Below are 15,944 nucleotides of genomic sequence, written 5' to 3' on the forward strand. Positions count from 1 at the left end.
TATAAATGAAATTTTGGCCTGTTGGGAACTTTTTTCTTTTCCTGCAGTTAAGAAAGACATTTGAAAGTTTGTTTTTACCCCCTGCTAGTCTTCCGTCAACAGCAACTCTGGCCGCCCCTGGTGACCCTTTTTTGTGGGGCTTTGGGTATTTCTTGGGACCCAGTAAAAAGCACTACAACACTCAAAGATTTACTCAGTCAAAATTCATGATCCCATTTAAAAAAAAAGGAATTTGTTGTTTATTTGAGGATTTGTTTCTCAATGAGGATTTTGTTATTTATTTGTTGATTAGCAATTATTTTTAGTCTAAAATTTGGCATTGCAATTGCAATTACTTTAAATTACATTTATAGACACCTACAAGCTATTGCAGTTTTTAATCATATTTTTGCGTTTTATTGTGATCAAATTTGACAATTGTGATCACAATATCAAACGGCCTTATTGCTGAAATGCCATTTATATTGTCTCATTATCTCTTACAGTTGTGCATTGAAGTTTGGGTCTTAGAAATTAAAGATTTTCAAACCTATACTATAATGTCCCAACCTTTTAATGTTGGGTGTGACAACCAAAGGAACAAAAACCATGGATCTCAGCTTTTGTTGGTTAAAATTTTTTTCTTCGCTTCTTTGATTTTTCATTTGCAATGTTCTAAAAAACCAATAACCTACTTGTATTCTTTCTCTTACCCTGTGAACGTGATCATAAAAAAGTACAACCTGGAGCAGATAGCTAGCTTTCCTCTTCATCGATAATCTTCTCTCTCTGTGCAATAATTGCTTTTCGTGTGGTCTCAGCTTCTGAACTATTTCTGAAGATAAGCAAACCTCTGTTTCCTTGTTGTTTGTTTTATTGAAATGTCATTTTCCTTTTTAATACTTAAGAAGCTTCTGCAGCTGGCGACTGTGTGATTGCACCAGCCATGTTTAATGATACACAGGGCTGCTCCGCAGGTACCTGTATCAAATAATTCATAATTATAATTAAAAATGTTAATAATAGTAATAGCCATAAATTCACCTCCATTATGTTGCAAAATGCATATAATTTCTAATGGCATTGGAAATTTCTGAAAGACAGATATGTAAACATTTTTATTTTGTTTTATAATATTGTGAAATTATGAGAATATCAGACAAATTGTCAGATGGTAGGACTGCTGATTGCCTGACAGAGTGACAGTGCCCAGTGGTTAGTCTTTCGTTCACCATAGATTATTGCATTGACTTATGACTTTCATATATGTATTGACTTTCTGTACCAATTTATGTACCCTACTTCCTGATTTTGCATCTCAAATTTGTCAATCAAATGCTGCAGATGGAAACAAACATAAACAACAAAAGGAAAAATAAGATTTCCACTCGTAAAAAAAAGAAAAAAAAAATAATTTCAACCTTTCTCACCCTTTCATCCTGCTTGTGAAAGTAAATATATAGTCAAAATCTATGTTTGAATTTAAATCTTAATATTTAAGATCCATTTTTCTATCTTCAATTGCGGCTTCTTTTATAAAAAAAAAAAAAAATGGTCTAAAACTAAGACTAGTATATGTTTTAGTTTCTAAATAATTAGACTCAGAGGAATGTGCAGTAATAATTTTTTGTAAGAAAATTATGTTGGTAGGTTTGCACATTGTCCCCTCAACTCACAAGTATTACTGTAAAAAGGCATCAAAATTGGGTTGTTTTTTTGTTTCTTTGTTTTCTTATATAAAAATAGTACAAATTTTGAGGAAAACTTCAACATAAAATAATCATAATATGTATTTTATGGATTTCCTTGTTTAATGAAAGCATTTGTTTTTGCTTGTGTATGAATTTGTACTTCTTTAGATTGATGCCGGTGATAGTGATGGTGATGATGATGGAGACATGACAATCATAGTATTTCTACAGATTGAAAACATGGGGTTTTTTTTGGTTTTTGGTAAGATGTTAGTAGTTTTTTACTTACAAAGTGTCCTGCCTCAAGAATCCAATAAAATTGCAGGTTTTTGTATGATTTGATGAAGCCTTTGGTAGCTTGATCGTCTTTACAGTAAAGAGGAGTTCTTTTCTTGCTTAGAAAATCTTTGAGTCCTTCCCACCTGAAAATATATAAAATGAAATCTTCTCAATTCCAAATATATAACTCATATCTTTTATTTGTACATGTCAATATCATCTTGATAAATTTAATTATACTATAAATTATCTTAGATTTTCAATAAACAAGCTTAAAAATTTGTTAATAGAAGTAACTAGAGAAAGATATAGATAAAACCGTGAAATCTTTTTTATATATATGTAGATGTGGCACAATTTTGAATGGCCAAGAAGACATAGATAGAAGGGAAAATAGGAGTCTTACCTGAGCTTATCAACCCAGGCTTCAACTCCCTTTGTTGCACAAATTACATCAAGCTGCAATGACCCATCCATCCAACAATAGCATCATTAATGTTAAAGTTTAAACCGGAAAAAGAACAAAAATAAGTCAAAGCTGTCCAAAATTCAGCTATTCAACTTGGCCACCAGGTGGTCCATTTCTTAAATCACCATTATTCTTATCTATATTAGTTTCTACTTTCCTCCTTTTTGTGAAAAAAAAAATGGGTGTAACAGTAACTGGGAGAGTTTGGAAGAAGTCTTACTTGCCCATTGTAGACCGTGACATTGACTCCTTTAGAAAGCAGCTCATCAACCTGGAAAAAGAAAAAACAAATTTTGATAAAACAAGATGGTAATGACAGAATTTGGCAGCAACCATGCATGTATTCAAAATATTGACCAAAAAATTAAAAGAATTTGGGAATAGGTGCAATGTCTTTTTCCAGGATTAATTTGCTTTAATCAAAATTTGACTTCTGATTTTTACCTCAGCAATCCTTGGCTTCATAAAATCACCTTCTAAATATGAGAAAACATAACTTGACTGCCCTCCCCATCTATTGAACACATAAAATTGTACTTTGATCAAAATTTGAAGAGTGATTTAGCAGAGATTATAGTTCAAAAGCAGAGAAATTAAAGCTTACGACACATTAGCTGGGATGATCTTAAGCTTCTTCTTGATGACACCATTCATCAAACTATCAAGATTACCCTCATTATTTCCAGCAGCAAACCTCAAGGAATTCAGATATCTTGAGTATCTGTTCACTGCAAAATTCCCATTGGAGAAAGCTGAACCTGTTAAAGCTACTGGACCCATTCCTGAATCCAGAAGGAAATTGTAGAAGTCCTGCAAATTTACTCAAAAACTCTCAGGGTAACGAGAAAAAATAATAAATTTGAGGCCAGAAAAATGAAGATAAAAAGAATTAAAAAAATACCATACCACTTGATTGCTGTTGTCACCAATTACTGTCTCAAGTTGAAGCCATGTATTTGTTGCTTCAGTATATTGACCATCTTTGAGTTGCTGGCTAATCTTCTCAGCCAGGCTGATTTTCCAAATTGGTATTTCATCAGATGACATATACATTTAATTATAGAACTGTTTTATTTACATTTGTTTCTTGCAAATGAAGAAAAAAAAAATCTAGACCTGTTTGATATTTCCAGACCATTGTTATCCAGCCTTGAAACATCCTTAAGAAGAGGCCCCCAAGAAAACTGTAGCATTCAGATTGAAAGAAATGTTTAGATAATACCCCAATGCAGGCATTCTGTTCTGCGAATTCCAGTTCAGAATCCATTTCCAAGTTAGATACAATGGGAAATTTACTATTTACATGAAGCTACTTACCACAAAATCCTCCGGTGAGATCCAACTATTTCCCAATGCAACTCCTACATATCAAAATTCAGTTCAAAACTTCAAATTCACATCAACCATAGTAGAAAAGTCAGTTCTTGAAGACAATTATTTGGATAAAATAATGCCAATTAACAGCTGTTTTACCTCCAAGTTTTAGCTTCAATTTTCCAGCTTCAATGGATTTCAGAATTGATAATCCAGCAGTGACAGCAAATTTTCCTCCATACGACTCTGCCACAAGGTACAGAGGACTCTTTTGGAGGCTTTCATTTGTATTAAATAATTGAATCAATAAAGTAGTTAAATCAGTTGCTGCCTCATCATCAGTTTTCACAAACAACTCTGCATCCTCCACATAGCTGTATCCAGTTCCAACTGGATTGTCCTATATCACATCAAAATCATTAAATTCCATTAAAACTCAAAGTAAATTAAGTCAGAGAATTGAATTATGGCAGGCTAACTAACCACAAATAAAAGATCAGCTTTTTTTAACCAAGTAGAATTCCTTGGCTTCAAGTTTGTGTCTAATGGCCCAATCTCCTCAAAATTTCCAATTCCAACCCCTGAGGCACCCTATATTGAGAAGAAATCAAATATCCAAACGATATCAAAATTGAAGCAGAACTGAAATCTAGTCTAAGCTTTTTACAAATGAAACATGAAAAAGAAAATTCAAAACTATTCTCTGCTTTGCTCATTAGTTCACTTTACACATTTTTTTTTCATGACATTTCATTTTGCAGCAGATTCATATAGATAACTTACAGGTCCACCCTGTATCCATAAAATGATTGGCCATGGCTTGGAAGGCTGTTCAACTCTGTAAGGACTTTCATAAAGCCACCAAAACAAGTGTGCTTCTATAATACAACTCAAGAGGACACCAAAAAAAAAAAAAAAGCCAAGATGAGAATCATTCACATAAAACTTTTGGATTGAAGAAAACAGCAAAATGAATGAGGATTGTACAAATTATGAAGCTATTGTTTTGCTTACTTGGTCTCACTTCAACATAACCCCATTCTTCTGATCCACCTTGGGATTTGACAGCTCTGGCTATTCCTCCGTCAAACAAAGAAAGAGAACAGAAAACCAGGAGAAGACGAACATTGAATTTTTCCATTATGAAAAAGCAAAAGTTTTCCAGATATCCACTGCACAGTTCACAACTTTGAAGCAAAGACGCGGTAAATGAGGCTAATATATACACATACACCATGCCGGTAGGTGATAGGATATGTACTTTTTGTTTCTGTCTGTCACAGAATAAAAACAATATTACTATGTGAAAACTTCAAAGGCTGTTTTTTTTTTTTTTTTTGTTATTGAATGCTAAAATCAGTTTCAACTGCAGGCCAAAAACTTATCTGTAAATATTTAAATAAAACAAATTTAAGAGCTATCCTTATATATATGGTTGACTACTATTATTAGAGGTAGGTGAAGAGCAAGCAATAGGTAATATAAATGAGTAAATAAGGCAATAATCAATCATTAATCAAGTTTGAGATATTTTGTACGGTTTCACATGGTGATCAGAAACCCTGTTTCTGCAATATATATTTGAAGGGGTTTTTCGGTTTTTTAAAAGAATTTCTTCTCTTTTTTTTACCTTCTATTTAAAGAAAAAGTACATTATCTAAGGCTAGGAAGGAATTTATTAAAGAAAGGGATGGTGCTATGACTGGATGTGTGGTGTGTGGTGTGGAGTGGGGATGTTCCCTCTTGTTTGTTTTCTTCCCTAAAGAAAAAGACCTCTGATAGTGTTTTTTTTCCCTCTGAAACTGAAAGTCTTTAAAGAAAACGAGCTCTTTCTCACAGCTACATGCACTTACCTTATACACTCATTTGATATATTCACTTCTTAATATAAAAACTTGAGCGAAAATTATTATAATTTTTATGAAAACTTTTGTATTATATGAATGTGTGAAATGAATTTATTAAATGGATGCATATATATATATATATATATATATAGAGTTTTTTTTTTTTATGTCTGCCTTTTCTGTAGGGATTTGGGATAATATTTTAGGAGCCCATCAAAGCACCGACTCTTCCTTCCTTCACAGAGTTTTCACGCAAGAATCAAGATCCCATAAGATACTGGAAATTTCAGAATTTTTTGTTATTATATTTTCATACGACATATTACCTTTTAGGGGTCCCTTTGGGTCCTGGACATGTTCTTATCTAGCTGTAAACTATGGAATTTTGGCTGGAGATTTTGACATGTTGCTATCAAATTTAGCCTCTCTTTTTTGAGTTTTTTCTTTATTATAGAGGGTGAACCATCATTGGGATAGAAACAAGGATTAATTGCCACTCCATTGTAATTTGTGATACGAATTAAATAATTAAAACTGTTTTTTTATATGAAATCTGGTTCTTGTTTAGTCAAAACTTTGTTTAATGAGACCATTAATGTAAATTTGGGTTTAACCAATAATTTACTGGCAACGCTTGTTTGACTTGAAAAATCCAATGTGTTCCTTCCTTGTTCCTCGATCAACTCGAATAGTTTTTAATTGTAGTATTGTTATAATTTGATGATTGAATGTTGATTGGAGTATGGAGGTTCCATGCAATTCATATGTTTCAAGAAACAAATCTCTGGGTGAAACAAATCTCTGGGTCTTCCGGGAAACCAATACAAAAGATTTGCTTGCATCACTGATTATTATCGCAAGGAAAAATCAATGATCATTCATCAGTTTTACTAATCTCTGATTAGATCAGTAAATATTAGCCATACGCAAGCTTTTTCATCAAAGGACAATCAAGAAAAAAGAATCATGATTTGCACAAGAAATAGAGCCATAACCTTCAAAACATTGTAGGGGATTGACATGACATCAGGCCTAAAACGGTTGCATATTGCCCACAATCCCACTTTAAAATATCCTTTTTGAGGTTGTGAGAGAGTTTGAGATTTTTAGAATTTAAATTCGAACTTGATAACATGTCATAATTTTTTTTTTTAACTACTCGACCAAAAGGATGTTGGCCATTGTTATTTTTCTAGGACCATTAAGTAATCAAAACTCATTTCATCTATATGGTTAAAAAAGTGACTTACGAGTTATGCTATAAAGCATAAAGTTACAAATAGATTAAAGCAATTAACCTTTTAGATCAAAAGGTTGGATTAAAGGCTACAAATGGTCGTTTGATTAATTTCAAAGCCTTGAATTAATCATCAAACATTGGAATCATCAATCCTTTATTAAATTTCTCTTCTAACCACAAATTGAAGTACTCATTAATGTCCTCTCCTTGTTAAGAAATGTTTATACAGTTGAAAATGCCATTTTTTTGGCATAAGTGGAAACTACAAAGGCATTGTTCTCTCTTTAGTCTTTATGATTTTGTTGCCATTGGTTTTTTTTTTTTTTTTAATCAAGAAAAATATGGATGAGAAGACAAAAATGAGAAGCAAAAGGACTACTATTTCATAACATTATGTCTTCCTTGGATGATGCAAAGACTTAAGTTATATCAATTTGTCACCAACCATTTAAAAGGAAAATCATTACAACTATATGATTAAGAAAGTCATCATAGTTTTTTTTTTTTTTTTTTTATTACAAAATTCGACATAATTTGAGACATGGGTCGATGTTACTTGATGTTAAGATTATCGTTCTCATCAATAAAAAAAAAATATATCTATATATTGTTGTTCTCAATATTATATATTCCTTTGACTTTTTCCCCAATGTATATTTTAGCACTTTCTTGTAAATATATGATAGATCACCCTTTTCTCTTTAATGTACCAAAAAGAAAAAAAAAATCAGATAGAGGCTAAAAGAAAATCTACTTAATGATCATAGATGATTTGATTTTTAATTTTAAATTTATGTGACTCATTCACCAAAAAGAAAATGAATCTTTATCTTTTAACAATCTTAAGTAATTATAGATTCTTTCTAGATTTGATTGAGTATCTTATCTTTTATTTGAATTTCATTATTTATATCAAGCTAACAAATTAAATTTTACGTGTAAGTGAGACTCATTCAAAATGTGATTTTGAGAGTGCAAACATTTTGCTTTTTTATAAAGCCATTTGCCTTTTTAAGGTCAATCATGATGTAATTTGACAATTTCCCATATGTTACCAACCAAACTATTTGCACCATTATTTGATGTGTGATTGGCAAACAGCGAATTGTAAATCTAATCTATGCAGTACTTTTTATTTTTAATTACTTTTTTTACAATGAAACTCTTACAAATTTTCTTGCCAATTCAAGTATCATCAAAGAAAGAAAGAGCTTGTTTAGATGAAAGCAAAAATATAAATGGGGTTGAAATGATCCAAATAAAATTGTAGAGCAAATGTATATAATTTTATGCAAGATCAATCAATTAGGTGAAGAAAAAGGGGGACTGAGATAATAATGATGAGTTTTAAAGTTTGGATCCTTGAAAACATCCAACATCTTCAATAATTTGGTCTTGTCCATATGGTCTAATCATGCCCAACCCTTTTAAACCCCCCAAAGTCAAAAGTTGTTTCCAAAGCTGTATTCTAAACAGGGCTTTTTGAACTGATCAATTCAGACTCTTTTGACATTTCGAGGATCTTACTCTTTAGAAGGTGGGCGGCTTTGCCAGCCAATCTTGGTTAGTAACACTTCTATAATGTTAAGGTAGAGTTAACAACAGACCAAGCAAATAAAGCTTAGCTCAGCTGGTTCATGTGAAAGACATTTTAACGGATCTAAAGTTCAACTTCCATTGCCAGCAACCCCTTTCTTCGACTTCAGTTGATAAATGGAGAATCCAGAAAGATTAGGGTTTAGGTTTAACTTCATTACTTTAGCAAATTTAAGGTGAAAAAAAGACATGTTAAAAAATGCAATACATTGGGAAAAAGGTTTTTGAATACAATGTTAAGAATAAGATTAAAAAAAAAAACCCACAAACCAAATATCAGTGGGCCAAAAACTAAAATTTTCTTGAACTTGTGGTACCTACAACATACTACCAAAAAAGGTTGCAGAATGTATTATAATCTAATTTAATAATATTTTTTCACTTATTTCTGGTGATTACTCTTTGAGTGAGATCTACAAGTGCCTGCCGTGACCTTATTACATCTTCATCATCACTTTCGGGTAGAGAATCGATCGCTGCTGCAGCAAGGTTAGCATGCTTCATGGCTAGTTCCTTGGTCCTTTGTATTCCACTACTCTTCCCAAGATACTCAAGGGCCTATATTTTCATTAATAGATCAACTCAATACTTGGTAAGATAACATACATGATACAATTAATAACAAGGTTTCTTAATAGCTAATTCATCCAAAAAAAAAAAAAGGTTCCTTAAAGCAAATGGCAAAAAGAGCACATGGTTAAAATCAAACACTGTTTCAAGCATAATCACTTTAAAATCTACAAGTTGTACAACTATCTTGAATAGATCATCAGTTGGCCATCTAGGAAAGTAGAACCAGATTAGGTATCAAAATTTCTCTTTAAAATAAGAAACCAGTTCACCGTGTTGACATGTCTAAAAGAGTAATTTTGTTCCTTTCCTTTTTCTTCCTTTTTGTTATTAATGAACAACTAAAACAGTGAAAATCTGTAACAATTTTTTTAAAAGCCTTAGGAATAGTTAAGTAAAGTGAAAAGTTGAAACTAGAAAGAACTTTTAGCTAAATTTCTCTTTAAGCTTTCACCAACATAGTAACAATTGAAATTTTAAAAATTCTGTATAATGAGCACCATAACAGAATGGTATTAGAAATTAAATACAAAACTAGATCAGTAAATATAAACTTACTATGTCAACATTTGCAGGGTTGTCAAATCCCTGGTCAACCACTGCACGCAATTGAGGAAATTCTTCCATGGCAAACAAGATTGGAGCTGTTATGATTCCCTGCAAGAAGATAATTATGACAACTGGATGTATTATCATTTATATGCCACTGACAAACATTCATTTAACACAGTATTCCATTCAAAATACAACCTTGTTTATATTCTTAAAGAACCCTTCATTTCTGCTCTTTAATAAAAATGAATATTTCCACATAGAAAACTATTTCACAAGGCCACCTGTCATGGCTCACACAATATTGTGCAAGTCTCAGATTCCTGAATGAGTTCATTTTTTTTTTCTGCTCAATCGATTCCTAAATGAGTTCAGAGAGGCTCAACTGATGAAAACATTCCCATAAAGAAAAGTATTGCACAATGGTACCTATCATGATTTATATAACATGCCTCCACTGACCTTTAGACAAGCTTTTAGATTCGCGGATGAGTTCAGAGAGCATCAGCTGACCCATTGCCCTAAGGGTAGAGACACAGCAAGGGTTTAAAAGTTTTGAAACTAAGAATTGCAAACTTAGACATTAAGGGGGATGGGAATGCAGCTGCCATAAAGTGGCAATATATAGCTTAAATGTTGAAGACCAAGTGTGGGTAGAAGGCTTATCCAAGACTGCCAAGAGGTTCATCTTTCCATCATTTCTAACAAGTAAATCATTTCCATTTATGAAGTTCCCCATTTCTCATTTAAAGAAAAAAAGATTCATGCACTGTGATAAGACATAAAGGTAGATGAATTACATGTCGGATATCAGATAAAGAACCCTTTCCAAGGGATGCTGATGTGCCTGTGAAATCAAGAACATCATCTATCAATTGAAATGCTAATCCCTGTAAAAAAAAAAAGAAAAAGTAAAGAAAACAGGCAGATGATGAGCCTAAAGACACATAATTCATAGAAATAGGACAATGTAAATACTGCCAGATGACATGGCATAAAAAGTCATGAATTGGTGTTAAGTTGTTCTAATATTCTAGTCTAGAGTACCTAAAAGTTCCTGACAGTTGATAAAATACTGAATATCAACATGGCATACCATGGTTTTAAAAGCATGTAACAAACTTTATACCTCATGCACCATGTCATAATTGCAACAAAAATGATTGAGCCAGACCCAAAACTTAAAACTCCCTTCAAACTATCTTGAGTGAAAGAGTATTATTACTATATCTTCAGAACCATATTTTTGCATCATTTTTCATTGACTAAAGCCTGAAAAAAGAACAAAATGGGGATATCAAAGTTCCTTTTAGTAATCTTCCCGTATATAGGGCAACCATATCTCACATACATGTTTATTAGTTATAAAGAGAAGTCTTCATCAATTTGTTTTTAAGAGTGTGGTGTTACTCCAATCCACAAAGTTCTCCCCCACTGCCTCTATTATAACATGCAGCATAATCTCAAAATGGCTACTTCTAAACTTGCATTTTTCTAGGCAGATACAAGAAAGTCAAAGGATTTTGATTTTTTTTTTCCAGCCAAGAAAATTTGTGGAATTTACAAACCAGATTTTTGCCATACTCAAAGGCCAACATTGCAACTTCTGCCGTGTGCCCAGCAAGAATAGCAATAGACTTGCAGCTGTTTGATAACAAGGATGCAGTCTTGTTGTATGTCTTCTGCATGTAATATTCCATGCTGCATTTACCAAAAAAAGCTACATAGTTAATTAAAAATGCAGATCCTGAAACTGCTAAGGAGGACAGCAATAATTCACAAAATTAGTCTGTCCTGGTCATGGATACACAATCAGATAGAGACAAAGAAACTGCAATTTTTTCTCCCTTCAGACAACACCCAACTGCATCAACTTTAACCATTTTCTATCTAAATTTCTTCCCTTTGTCAACCCCTCTTTTCAAATGTAACACAGTTGGACAGATTTCTTGGCAGCTGATTGAGAAGTGTGTTTGGTAAAGGCACAATGGAAAGTGTTAATTCACTCCCTTTTTCTCTTCCATATTTTATCCTTTCTTTTTGTTATGCGCTCTGATTTCTTTCACAGCAAGGGTGGTTTCTAGGTAAGCAGAAAACTTGGGTTTGCAGGCCTTATGCATACTGCTTATCTGGCTTTGAATATTTGTTCTCATCAGAAAACAGAAAGCATCAGAAAAGGTCAAAGGCTGAAGATAACATCAAGCCTTCATTACTTCTGAAAGTAGAATGATCAAATTTTACATCTATTCTGCAGTATCAATGCTAGGTGACCATGCCAAGCATTAAGCAGAAAGAGAAGCAAAATAAAAACAATCATTATAAATGCCAGAAGCCCAATAGGAACAAAGGACAGTCCAGAATCAAACAGCACTTTAATCTAAGAACAAAGAACGATGTTTTATTATAGGACTTTTACTAGTCAACTCTTATAAAATAAATGCAAGTCGGAAGTGAATAAATGAAAAGCAGCAAAGCAGCATACCTAAAACGTTGTTTAGAAGCAGTTGTAAGTTGCATGGTTTCACCTGTAACAAGATTCTCCACAACTGTTGCAATTAAGGTGACAACCTAAATATACCCAAAAAAAACCACAGATAATTAGTTAACTTCAACTTATGAATGAATGTCAGTCACTAGAAAACCAACATAAGAAAAGGAACAATGATATAAAGCATCCAGACAGAGATTTAGAAAGTATGTAACAGGTGAAAGTCCATATCGCTTGTCAATACATAATCACATCTCCTGACTCACCCACACAATCATCGACAAGATAAAAAAGGGAGAAAAAGTACCTCTGTATTTTTCAAAGAAGCAAGGGCCAAACATGCTCGAGAAAGCAGGAAATCTCCTGCTAACACAGCCAACTGCATTATAAATAAACAAAAATTCTTAGAAAAGAAAATTTGGTTATAATCCTCCATTAACTTTCTTCTTGAGCCAGATGAAAGATCCATAAACAACTTGATTAGCATAAGGTAAGAATTGCTAATATAAAACCAGAAATTGTCAAGAGAGATCTAACACAAAAAGAGTCTCAAAACAACAATGAGAACTTGCATGAAAAAATTACATGAACTGAATTTTTTTTGGAAGAGAAGGGAGAGCTGGTGGGGAGAGAGAGAGAGAGAGGGAGAGATGGAAACTTAACATATTTAAAATCCAATAGAAGAAATTATTTTGTCAAAAAAAGAAAAGAAAAGAAAAGGAAAACTAAAGCAATCAGTTCCAGATCATGGGAACAAAAAAAATAAAATAAAATGAGATAACCTTATTGCCCGTTACAGCATTTAATGAACCAACACCACGTCTTTTGTCTGCATCATCCAAGACATCATCATGAAGGAGGCTTGCCACCTGATCCAAGGGAATGACCACATCAGTATAGAAGCAACTCTGAAAAAGTTACTTGACATGAAAGCAAATGCAGAGGTAAAATTGAGCGCATACAACAAAAAGGGAACATAAATATCTAACTGACATGGATCATCTCTGTGATCTCAGCTATGCGCTGCTGACATGTACGTAAATCAGTTGGTAAGGTATCTCCAACTCCAGCAGGAGGTAGTTCAGGTACATGCACATTCAAAGCTGTTGCCATCAAAAGCAAAACCTACATAGAACAACTAAAGTAACCATAATCTGAAATATAGATGAATGGTTTAAAAATCACAAGCAATGATTTCAAAGTAACAGAAGTCTAAAATACCCATAAAATAAACTTAAGAACTCAAAACATAAAAACAAAAGAAATAACCACAAAGAAATAGTTTTATGCTAAAGTTTCACATCTAAATTGGGCTATGTTACTCATATTGTGTGAATAAGGCAAGTTCCAAAAGAATGGGGAATGACTAGAAGCCTGAGCTTCAAGTTAAGTATCTTAGGTTACTTAAATCTCAACTTAAGGACTGAGATTGAGCACCAAATGTAGACAATAACTTAATCTCAAAGGCCTTTTACGACAATGTGATCCTTATGCAAAAGAATAAAGAGGCATATAGTTCATGGGACCCAAAAAATTAACTATGGTCAAAGAAAAGACAACAACATTTAAAATTAGCATTCAATCACTACTGTTATTACCGTGGGACGAAACCTCTTTCCTTCTACCCCAATTTTGAAGAAGTATTCAGCAGCTGAAGCAAGATTAGGAACCTGTAGGAAATGGATATCCAGCTATTATCACAAGATAGCAAGATCTTTCCCTTTTGACACAAGAAAAGGGAAAAACTAATAAAACTCTGTTAAATGATAGGAGAAAGAACATTTTCATACTTCAACAACAACCATTGACCGCAACCTGCTAGCAATAACTGACAGTTCATCAGCAACAAGTGAAAACGGGTCAAGTCGTTCCTGGAAAATGTCCCACTATCTCAGTAGAATGATAAACAAAAACAAGATAGAAAGGGCAATAAACAAAGTATTTCTTCCAGGACACGTTTGGAATATGTAAGAGATTATGTGCAACAACAATTAAAAATAAAAGACATGCCAAAGGAGAAATTTTCCAAATAACATAGGCATTTTCTTTAACTGTTAGTCTGTTTTACAGTTACAATTACAAACATGATCAAACACCTGGCCAGACTTCCATTATTGCTATGGAGCAATCTCCCAAAGACAAGAAATTCTCGTTAACAAATGAGAGGACCTGGAGGACCACCACAGGCAATTTTTCCTTTATCAGCCATAACCCAATTCTGTAACATAGAGCCATATAAACCTAAAGATTTAACTATTTTAAGAACATCAATTTCTCATCTTAGGGAAACCTACCTCTCATTTAGCAAGAATGTCTTCTAAAAGCAACTATCCTCTTTTCAGTTACACTCTCCCAAAATCAGAAAAGAGTTCAACCCTGGGACATAACTGAATTTGTGACACTTACAGGCATGTTAATTTGAATTTCAAACGACATTCAACATATAAATGCCTTCAAGCAGCTTTACTACGATACAGAAATATGGAAAAACTACCAGACAAGATGAAATAACCAATCATAAAACTGAAACCTTCCACAACCCTATTCCCCCCTTTCTTCAGGACAAAAAAGTACAAGTTGGAAACAATGATAGCAGTATCAAGATATAGTGATGGGGGACCACCGTTGGGTTTTTCCAGTTATAGACAGGGTAATTTATGCAATTCCCCTACTTTGTTTTACAAAGAATTCCCCTGTTTGTTCTAGATATAGCTAATGTCACATTATAAATCTTGTTATCGTAAATTTTAGTCTGACTTGGTGTTTTGGAAATTGAAATCAGAAGTTGCTCTCTCTCTCCCTTCACTATTTTCTCTCTGTTTCTCCATATCTAATCACTACTATTTCTTATGATGCATCACAGAGACCAATGCACAGCCAAGTATCTTGTTGGTATATCATGTGGGAAAATTTGAACAATAACTTCAAATGACACAAAAAATCAGCAATAACTTCCAATATATATTTCATTCTTACCTTTCCTTCCATGACTGCAACACCCGAATCCGTATTCGCGAAATCCATACCAATAACATCATTTACAGCAGCTTTTGAACTGAGTAAATAAACAAATACCCATTTTTAACAAAAACCAATTCAAAACTTAGTTTTTTCAAAGTAAAAAAAAAAAAAAAACTTAAAAAGGAAAAGACCCAAAAACCCATTCAACCTGAAAGGTCTGCAAAAACTTGTCCGCCCAACCCCAGCTGCTGGTGTCTTACTATTGCTAGTCTTCAGCTGCTTAAACAATTAAAGAACCATAAAGCGGAAATACGAATCAATCAAACGAATCATTAAATGATCAAAAGAAAAGAAAAAAAAAGAAGGCATTACAAACTCACGCATCTATACGTGGAGAGAGGTGAGGTGGAGGTGGCAGCGGCGGTGCGATGTCTTAACAAACAGAGAAGAGCCGCCCTTGCCATAGCAATGAAACAGTAAAGGGATTGACTTTTTTCCTAGGGTTTTAGAGATCAGCCAATCGGGTATTCGCGGATTTTTTTTTTTTTGGGAGTCGGCGGCTTTAACTTCCTGTAATTCAACGGTACATTTTTTACGTTGACTCTTTCGTTTTGGGGGCCATCGTAATCTTTTGACTTTCTAACATGCTAAAGGCAAAATTTTATTTTATATAACAATTTGTAATGGTTTTATTATTGTTATTAAGAAAAAACTTAAATAAAAATTTTTTAGGTGATGTTTTTTAGTTTTTAAAATGACTTAATAAATATTTAAATTGATAGATTGATGAAATTTAATGTAAAAAATAATAATATATAAAAAATTATTAAAAATATTATTTATAATTCAAATTTAATAAATATTTATTTTATTATAAAAATTTTAATAAAATTTTTATTAAAAATGTTTATATAAAAAATATATTAATTTTTTTTTCAAATTTTACTCACTTAATATA

General features: G+C 32.8%; 2 protein-coding genes across 9 annotated transcripts; both read right to left on the minus strand.

Moving 5' to 3' along the window:
* Positions 1-447: 447 nt before the first annotated feature.
* LOC111285406 (serine carboxypeptidase-like 51) lies at positions 448-5,280 on the minus strand. Its single transcript, XM_022874850.2, has 13 exons — positions 4,747-5,280; positions 4,516-4,610; positions 4,216-4,323; positions 3,892-4,132; positions 3,736-3,779; positions 3,535-3,602; positions 3,325-3,430; positions 3,023-3,228; positions 2,863-2,932; positions 2,639-2,689; positions 2,356-2,408; positions 1,960-2,092; positions 448-960 (listed from the first exon to the last, which is right to left on the minus strand). The coding sequence occupies exons 1-13, from the start codon at positions 4,967-4,969 to the stop codon at positions 883-885; spliced, it is 1,476 nt and encodes a 491-aa protein (XP_022730585.1). The 5' UTR covers positions 4,970-5,280; the 3' UTR covers positions 448-882.
* A 3,325-nt stretch (positions 5,281-8,605) lies between these two features.
* On the minus strand, positions 8,606-15,539 carry LOC111285960 (solanesyl diphosphate synthase 3, chloroplastic/mitochondrial-like). Of its 8 annotated transcripts, none has more exons than XR_016342626.1 (15): positions 15,367-15,539; positions 15,195-15,265; positions 15,002-15,080; positions 13,816-13,896; positions 13,624-13,695; positions 13,019-13,150; positions 12,808-12,894; positions 12,333-12,404; positions 12,020-12,105; positions 11,106-11,238; positions 10,338-10,384; positions 10,000-10,058; positions 9,736-9,898; positions 9,544-9,642; positions 8,930-8,973 (listed from the first exon to the last, which is right to left on the minus strand). XR_016342626.1 is itself a non-coding variant. In XM_022875689.2 (14 exons), exons 1-13 carry the CDS (start codon positions 15,448-15,450, stop codon positions 9,578-9,580), a joined length of 1,068 nt encoding a protein of 355 aa, XP_022731424.2. In that variant the 5' UTR covers positions 15,451-15,531; the 3' UTR covers positions 8,930-8,973; positions 9,544-9,577. The 8 variants fall into 8 exon arrangements, 4 of the variants coding, with proteins under 4 accessions (XP_022731422.2, XP_022731421.2, XP_022731424.2 ...); XR_002689787.2 differs by having other exon boundaries at positions 10,338-10,427; positions 15,367-15,533; XR_016342624.1 differs by lacking the exon at positions 9,736-9,898 and having other exon boundaries at positions 9,967-10,058.
* Between the last annotated feature and the right edge of the window lie 405 nt (positions 15,540-15,944).

The sequence above is a fragment of the Durio zibethinus genome, chromosome 6, assembly GCF_047325235.1.
Source record: "Durio zibethinus cultivar Kanyao isolate XHJ-2024 chromosome 6, ASM4732523v1, whole genome shotgun sequence".
NCBI classification, from domain to species: Eukaryota; Viridiplantae; Streptophyta; class Magnoliopsida; order Malvales; family Malvaceae; genus Durio; species Durio zibethinus.